The sequence below is a fragment of the Rhincodon typus genome, unplaced genomic scaffold (genome assembly GCF_021869965.1).
Source record: "Rhincodon typus isolate 14 unplaced genomic scaffold, sRhiTyp1.1 hic_rhity00009386, whole genome shotgun sequence".
NCBI classification, from domain to species: Eukaryota; Metazoa; Chordata; class Chondrichthyes; order Orectolobiformes; family Rhincodontidae; genus Rhincodon; species Rhincodon typus.
In genome coordinates this window covers 1-8,165 of record NW_025975024.1, presented here as the reverse complement: position 1 = coordinate 8,165, position 8,165 = coordinate 1, and the positions used below count along the sequence as shown (strand labels likewise).

Genomic DNA, 8,165 nt, shown 5'->3' with positions numbered 1-8,165 from the left:
CAATGAAGGCAAGCATGCCATGTGCCTTCATTACCACCTTATCCGCTAGTGTTGCCACTTTTTGGCAGCTATGGACTTGTACCCCAAGATCCCTCTGTATATCAGTGCTCCTCAAGAGTCTTTCCATTTACTGTATGCTTTCCTCTTGCATTTAACTCCCCCAAACTATATCATGTCACACTTGTCTGAATTAAACTCCATCTGTTAATTCTCTACTCAACTTTCTAACCAATCCACTATCCACAACTCCACCAATCTTCGTGTCATCTGCAAACTTACTAATCAGACTACCTAATTCATTCAAATCATTTATGTATATATTACAGACAACAGAGATCCCAGCACTGATCGTTGTGGAACACCATTAGCTACAGACTGCCAGTCAAAAAACATACCTCCACATAAACACTTTGCTTTCTGTGATCAAGCCAATTTGGTATCCAATTTACCAACTTACTGTGGATCCCATTTGGCAATCTTGTGGAACAGCGTATCATAAAGGACTTGGTGAACCTGGTTAAACCAACACCAGTTATCTCTCTCTAATGAGAGAGCAGCTTCTAAGGTCCTCTAAGACTATGGCAACATTACATCCCATTACCTGCTGAACTTGGATGCTGGATTTTTTGTCATTTATGCGCAAGGACCGCCAAATCCCACTGTGTGCAGCTTTCTGCAGTCTTTCCAATTTAAATAATATTCAGCTCCATTAATCTTAATGCCAAAATGCAAAACTACACATTTTCCTACATTATATCCCATTTGCCCACTCACTTAACCTATCTAAACCTCTTTGTAGACTCTTTGTATCCTCATTGCTTGGCTTTCCACCTATCTTTGTGTCATCCACCAACATGGCGATAGTTATTGTAAATATATTTATTGTAAGTAATTGTAGCCACAGCACTGATCTCTGTGGTACTCTATTAGTTATAAGTTTAAGTCGTAAAAGTACCCCTTTATCCCAACTCTGTCTTCTATTAGTTAGCCAATTCTCCATCCATGCTAAATACTACCATCCATACTAAATACATGTGGGCTCTTAATAAGTAACTGTATGTGCAATACCTTCTCAAATGTCTTTTGGAAATCCAAATATATTACATCTACTGGTTTCCCTTTATCTATCCTACGTGTTACCTCTCAATGAACTGTGATAAATTTTTCAAATGCGATTTCCCTTTTATGAAGTCATGTTGATTCATTATTGATTGCATTATGTACTCCTAAATGTTCTGCTATTACATCCTTTATAATAGACTCTGGCATCTTCCTAATGACAGAAGTTAAGTCAACTGACTAAGTGTTATCTGTATATTTTTGTGTCTTTTTTGAAAAAGGATGTTACATTGGTAGTTTTCCAATCCTCTGGGACTTTTCCAGAACCTAAAAATTCTTGGAAGATTACTACCAGTGCATCCACTATCCCTGAAGCAATGTCTTTTGAAATCCTAGGGTGCAGCCATGAGTTCCAGGGACCTACAGGCCGTTAGTCCTCATAGTTTCTCTAGGATGAGCATTGTATGTATTTCCATCTCAACTTTGGCCCCTTGATTATTTAGTATTTCTGGGATCCTATTCGCGTCTTCTCCCTTGAAGACTAATGAAAGTATTTAGTCAACTCCTCTGCCATTTCCTGGTTCTCCATTATTACCTCCCCAGCCTCATTCTCTTTGGGATTTGTGTTTGTTTTAGCTTCTCTCTGCCTTTTTATACATTTACAGAAGCTTTTACAGTCTGTTTTCATATTACTTATTAGTTTGTTCTCATAAGTTATCTTCTCTCTCAAATTATTTTTTGCTCATCCTTTGTTAACTTTTTAAACTCCCTCAATCTTCTGGGTTACCATTAATCTTTGCCACATTGTATATTTTCAGTTGATACTACCCTTAACTTCCCTGGTTAACCATGGTTGGTTTGTCCCCTTCATAGAATCTCCCTGCCTTACAGGGATATATATCTGCAGTGAGTTAGATATATTACTTTTAAGAGATAGCAGGAACTGCTCATGCTGGAGTCTGAGATAACAAGGTGTGGAGTTGGATGAACACAGCAGGCCAGGCACCATCAGAGAAGCAGGAAAGCTGACGTTTCAGGTCTGGACCCTGCTTCAGAAATTTCTGAAGGGTCCAGTCCCGAAATGTCAGCTTTCCTGCTTCTCTGATGCTGCCTGGCCTGCTGTGTTCATCCAGCTCCACACCATATTCTTTTTAATGTCTGAAAGTTTTCCTCGCATTTCAGATACTCTTTTCCCAGTCCATTCCAGCTAACTCTGCCTTCAACCCTATATCATTAACTTTATTTAAATTTAGCACAGTTGTTTGTATCTCAAGTTTCTCGCTCTCAAACTGAATGCTAAACGTTATGGTCACTATTTCCTAGGTGATCATTTACTTGAAGATCATTTATTAAATGTGCTTCATTATACATTGATAAATCCAAAAAACACAGATCCCTGGTTGGATGCAACTTATTGTTCCAAGAAGCTGTCTTGAATACACTGTATGAATTCTTCCTCATGGGCTCCCTTTGCTTATTAATTTCAATATAAGCTATTTTAAAGCACTTTGGTCACACAAATCTACAGTAGAAGAGAAGTAACTTCCTTAAAGCTATGTAAAATAGGAACATGAATTAGCTTTACCTAAAATTTCAAATGCTCAATTTAAAAGGATCTGAATTATTTCCATTGATTTGTATAACTAAAATATTTGTTTTGATATATTAAATTAGTATGGTTTTTGTGCTACTGCAGATTTGACAGTTGAAGCTAACCGAGAGCTGACGGAGATCCGAAAAGAGCTGTTACACGAACTAAAAGAAAGAAATCAGACATTGGCTTCGGAAAATCAGGTCATTGCCCATCAGACTCACAGCTTGACGCAGCAGCTGGAGGGGATGAAGCTTAAAGTGGAACGACTGGAAAAAGAAAATCATAAGCAGCAAGAAGTTGACAATAGCCAAGCCAGGGAAGGTTGGAGATATTATTCTGCTTTTAATAGATGTAGTAGCTGCGAAACGATTAAAAATCTAACTTCCAGAGTAAAATGTTTATTGGAAATATGTACTTATGATGTGCAATACATTTTAACTCTTCAGATGCTGATTCATATGTTTTCTTGAGGATAATAGAAATCTACTTTCATCATTAGGAAAGTTCTTGAAACCTTCTGTTTGTGGAATTTGATCAAATATCAAAAGGATTTTCTAATTTTCTGTTTACCATTTCTAGATGAAAAAGCGGAACTGCGTTTACTTAGGCAGCATGCTCAGGAACTAGTGGATGAAAATGATGCTTTGAAAATGACCATCCATCGCTTAAATGTAGAACTTAGCTGCTATCAAACCAAATTCAGGCCGATACATAACGAGGTAAAAAAACAGCAAAAATGGAGTCTTTTCTGTTTAATCGTAGAGTCATTGAGAACGGAAACAGACCCTTTGGTCCAACCAGTCCATACTAACAATAACCCCGAACTGAACTATCCCACCTGCCTGCACCCAGCTCACATCCCTCCAAATCTTACTTAGCCATGTACTTATTTAATGTCTTTTAAACGTTGTAACTGTACCTTCATCCATCATTTCCTTTGGAAGTTCGTTCCACACACAATGTATAAATAATTGTCCCTCATGTCTTTATTAAAATTTTTCTCCTCTTAAAAATATGCCCCCTAATCTTGAACTCCCCCGTCTAAGGGAGAAAAGAATGTTTCAAGTCAAGATGAGCTTACAACCGGATATTCCCATCATGACCAAGACCCTTTCTTTTAATGTTGGCTGATCAACATTGACTTTAGTAACTTATAAGTCAGCACCTCTCGCCGCAACACCATAATTTAAATTTATTCATAAATTTGAATTTGTGCTGTAGCCCATACTTTGCCCAAAAGCTGTGTGTTAATGCATCTGTATGCCTGACAGAAAATGCAGCACTTTGATACGAACATGCAACAATCTCAATATTTAGCTCCAAACAATCTGGTTTATGTTGTGTCCCTGATCTAAAAATGAGACTTGCACATCAGAAATAAACAGCAGTATTACAAATCATTAAATCTTTTTTACAAAGCATTATTAATGTATTTTATCCTCCATTTAATTTCATACAACCAAGTAAGGTCTGTGTTTCCTTGTCATCACTTCCTAGAGACATTGTTAGTTTATGAACTAAAGCTGTTGAAATATAATCTGAACTGACATCCTTGTCAGTTATCATTGCCTCACTGTATGTTTTGGCATCTGTCTCAATGTAGGTTTGCATCTGCAGTTTAACTACGATCTATCAGAACTCTACTGAGAGAACCAAATTGGTCTTGGTCTTCAACTATGTGTCACAGCTTACAAACACCAGGATGCATGTGCAGACAGAGTTCTGTTAGTTCTTACTTTCCGTCACCACCAACCCCTACCCCCAACATCATCACCATCACCTCTCCCTTCAAACTATTGCTTCTTTGTAGATTTTGATGAGTAAGCTTTTGTAAATGGTAGAATAGATGCATAATAAAAATCTGCTTTGAGATAAGGAATTTAATAGTTGCTGTTAGCTTAGATTGGCATAGTACTGTTCATTCTAATGTGCAGGTACAACCTGGCAGCAATGATGGCATTAGTGGTATTGTCGCTGGACCAGTTATCCAGAAACATAGATAATGTCCTAAGGACTTGGATTCAAATTCCACCACAGCAGAAAAGAATTTGACACTCCTAACAACACTCCTGAGAGAAAAAAAAACCCATCTCTGTCTCAAAGTAGATCTCTTCTTCTTTAGCTGTGTCTCCTAGTTTTAGTCTCCTGACAAGAAAAATTGTCCACCTGGTCTCTACACTATCCAGTCTCCTCAAGTTCTTAGATTATTCATGAAGATCACCCCTCATTCTTCTAAACTCCATTGGGTATACACCTAACTTGTTTAAATTGTGCATTTCACCCCATCTCTAATCTATGGGATGCTGCACTGTTGCAAACAAGTTTGACGAACTGCACTCCTTCCGTTTGCTAGGGATAGCATTTAACATTGTCATTAACATCTTCAAAGCTGAACTTCAGTTTCTATTTCTCTCTGACTGTAGGTCCTTGGAATTTCTTCTAGCTGTGTCAGATCATCCGGGAATAGAGGAGGTTTTGAGTTAGCTCTTGAGAAGGCAAACTTCCATTGATGGATGGTTGCAGCGTGCTATGCCCGCCGGCCCTGCAAATTTGATATTGCAGGTTTTCGGGTGGAAAGATTGTGATCCTTTAAGGTGATGTAGGAAGCATGCAAATTTTGTTCTAGCTACTAACCTCAATCATTGTGGCATGTAGCCCAACACTAAATATGTTGCTAACTGGCTGCATGTTCAGCAGAGGGCTCAGTGGCGTCTTGTGGTCCTTACAGCAAGCTGCACATTTTACAGGTAAGCTGCACCCCCCAAAGGGGAAGTGTTCAGACTGCAGCAACTGGTGGAAGTATACCAAAAATGTGTTTCCATGAAGAAGTTAGACTACTAATCGAGCTGAAAAGCCAGAGAGTTCCTAGGTTCTCTGTGACGAGAGACATCAACCCAGTATGTGAAAAGGAGAAGAGAGGGCAAGTTTCCTTAGAGGACCAGTTGTAGCAGTGTGTACCGTCCACAGATCTGCAGAAACTCACGAACGCTTTTCTAGCAGCACCTTCCAAACATGCAGCCTCTACTATCCAGAAGGACAGCATTAGCATGGGAACACCACCTTCAAGTTCCCCTCCAGGCCACACATAGAAATATATTGCCACTCCTTCTGTGTTTTTGACTCAAAATCCTGAAACTGTCTCCATAATTGCACTCTTGGTGTCCTTCAACCCAAAGGATGCAGTAATTCACGAAGTGGCTAATCACTGCCTTCTCAAGAGCAATTAAGGATCAGCAATAAATGATGGTCTAGCCAGCTTTGCTCACATCCCAAGAGTGAATAAAAATGAGGTAATGCTGCACAGGAGCATCAGGCTAAGCAAAGGCACCTTCAAGGCGGTATAAAAGTGAATTGTTCACTTATGTATGTATTATTGGAAATATTGTTGAATACAAATGTAAATGGCATAGTTCTTTTGCGTGGTGTCATTTATTTTAGATTTATGATCAAGAGAACATTGTGATGTTCAAAGCATTGGAAAGGTGGGGGATTGTGAAGCAGCAATGAAGTAGAGATGATTTCAGGCAAGGTGGAGTCTGATTAACTGCTTACGGACTCCCTATTGGGAACAATGGGACTCCCTTCTCCTTTTTTAGCCCCTCCTCCAGCTTTTAACTTCCCATTGTACCGCTAAGTTTCTGTCTGTCCACCCTACAGCTTCCCACTTCCCTTTTCTCCCAGTCTTGCCCCTCCCTCCAGCATTCATCTCCCACTCCCAGCTTTTGCCTCACTCCCAACCCTTTCTCCAATTTTTGCCTTTGGCTTCTGCCCCCTCCAGCTTTTGCCTTACCTCTTCAGCTTTGCATTTCTCCCTCCTTTAGATTTTGCCTCATGCTCCTTCCTTCAACATTTGCATCCCACTTCTCCAACTTTTGACTCCTACCTCTCTAGCTTTGGCTTCCGCCTGTTCCAACTTTTGTCTCCCATCTCCCTTAGCATCTCCCCACCATCTCCCCCAGCCCTGTTCCAGTTTTCACCTGCTCTACTTTGTGCATATCCTCTCAAATACTGTGGATAACCCCATTGGTGACGTGCTGGTCTATAAATAAGTATTTTGCATCTAACTAACCTTGCATTTATTTCAGATATCCTGTAATACTGGCCTTCCAGCATCAGGACCACCACCACCCTGGCTTGTAAGTATTTCGTAAAACTTCTGGGCTTTTTAGAAATTCAATTCGTCATAAGCAATTTATAAATGATCATTTTACAATTGTCCTTTAGCTTTAGCCAAGTTTGAGAGTAAAAACATTCAAGATTTTAGAATTGGTATGAGAATGACTAGTTCAGGACTAGACGCTTAGAAAAAACATAACATAAAATTGTATAAAAACATATTTACTTCGAAACCATTGATTCCAAGTAGTATCTCCATTTTAAAATATTCTTTCAAACTTCACAGCCAAGTATGTATTGAAAATTGCTTATCAATCTTGAAATTTGACTTGCTTTTTACCTGCCAGGCATTATGCAACATATGTTTTGTGTCCAGGTTTTTGGTAATACACGTCTTCTCACTCTTGCACTCATTCTCTTTTCATCGTTCTAATTCCTCCTTAGATTTATAATGACATTAAATATGATTTGTCGCAGGTGGACATGAAATTCTTGTCACCCCTACTTTTGGCCTATGAGGACCGATTACGGGAAAAGGATGCTGCATTGCAAGTACATGAGGTAAGCTGGTGATTCTGGAAAATATTTATGAATACTCGCTAAAGGTTTCATCCTGTCTTTTTAAAAATCTACATGTTTCCCGTGAATCTCCTTTGTTATACAAGTGACTCTCTGCTCCTATGATGCTGCTTGGCCTGCTGTGTTCATCCAGCCCTGCACCTTGTTGTCTCGGATTCTCCAGCATCTGCAGTTCCTACTATCTCTGAACAAATATTTTTGTTAGGGGATACAAAAACACTCTCCCTCCTACTCTGATGTGTAGATGCATGTCCATTTTGTACTGCCTTGCCTACATATAAGTTCAGGAAAACACTGATCAATCTAGGTACAACAAATTCTACACTTTCACTGCAGCACAGTATCTTGTTATTTATGCTAGTTCTAAATTTTTTTTTGACAGAAACAGTGACACATTTCACCAGATTTTCCAGGTTGGGTCACAATCCCACCATCAGCCTCCATTCCATGGCTGGTGTTATGTTATGATGTGGAGGTGCTGGTGTTGGACTGGGGTGGACAAGGTCAGAAATCACACAACACTAGGTTATACTCCAACAGGATTACTTGAAATACAAGCTTTTGGAGTCTCGCTCCTTCTTTAGGTGTTACTCAGCTGGTATCAGGTACACACACACGCGCGCGCGCACACACACACACACATGCTTTCTGTCTCTCTCACGCGCACACACACACACGCTTTCTGTCTCTCACGCGCACACACACACACACGCGCACACGCTTTCTGCCTCTCTCGCGCATACACACACGCTTTCTGCCTCTCTCACGCACATACACACACACGCTTTCTGCCTCTCTCACGCGCATACACACACAC

At 39.8% G+C, this 8,165-nt stretch overlaps 1 protein-coding gene across 1 annotated transcript; it reads left to right on the top strand.

Moving 5' to 3' along the window:
• Positions 1-2,755: 2,755 nt before the first annotated feature.
• On the top strand, positions 2,756-7,330 carry LOC125482365 (centrosomal protein of 89 kDa-like; the record flags this gene model as incomplete). Its single annotated transcript, XM_048594435.1, has 4 exons — positions 2,756-2,974; positions 3,233-3,372; positions 6,739-6,789; positions 7,247-7,330. Coding segments are annotated over 4 exons (494 nt in total), but the record flags the coding sequence as incomplete, so codon positions are not given.
• Between the last annotated feature and the right edge of the window lie 835 nt (positions 7,331-8,165).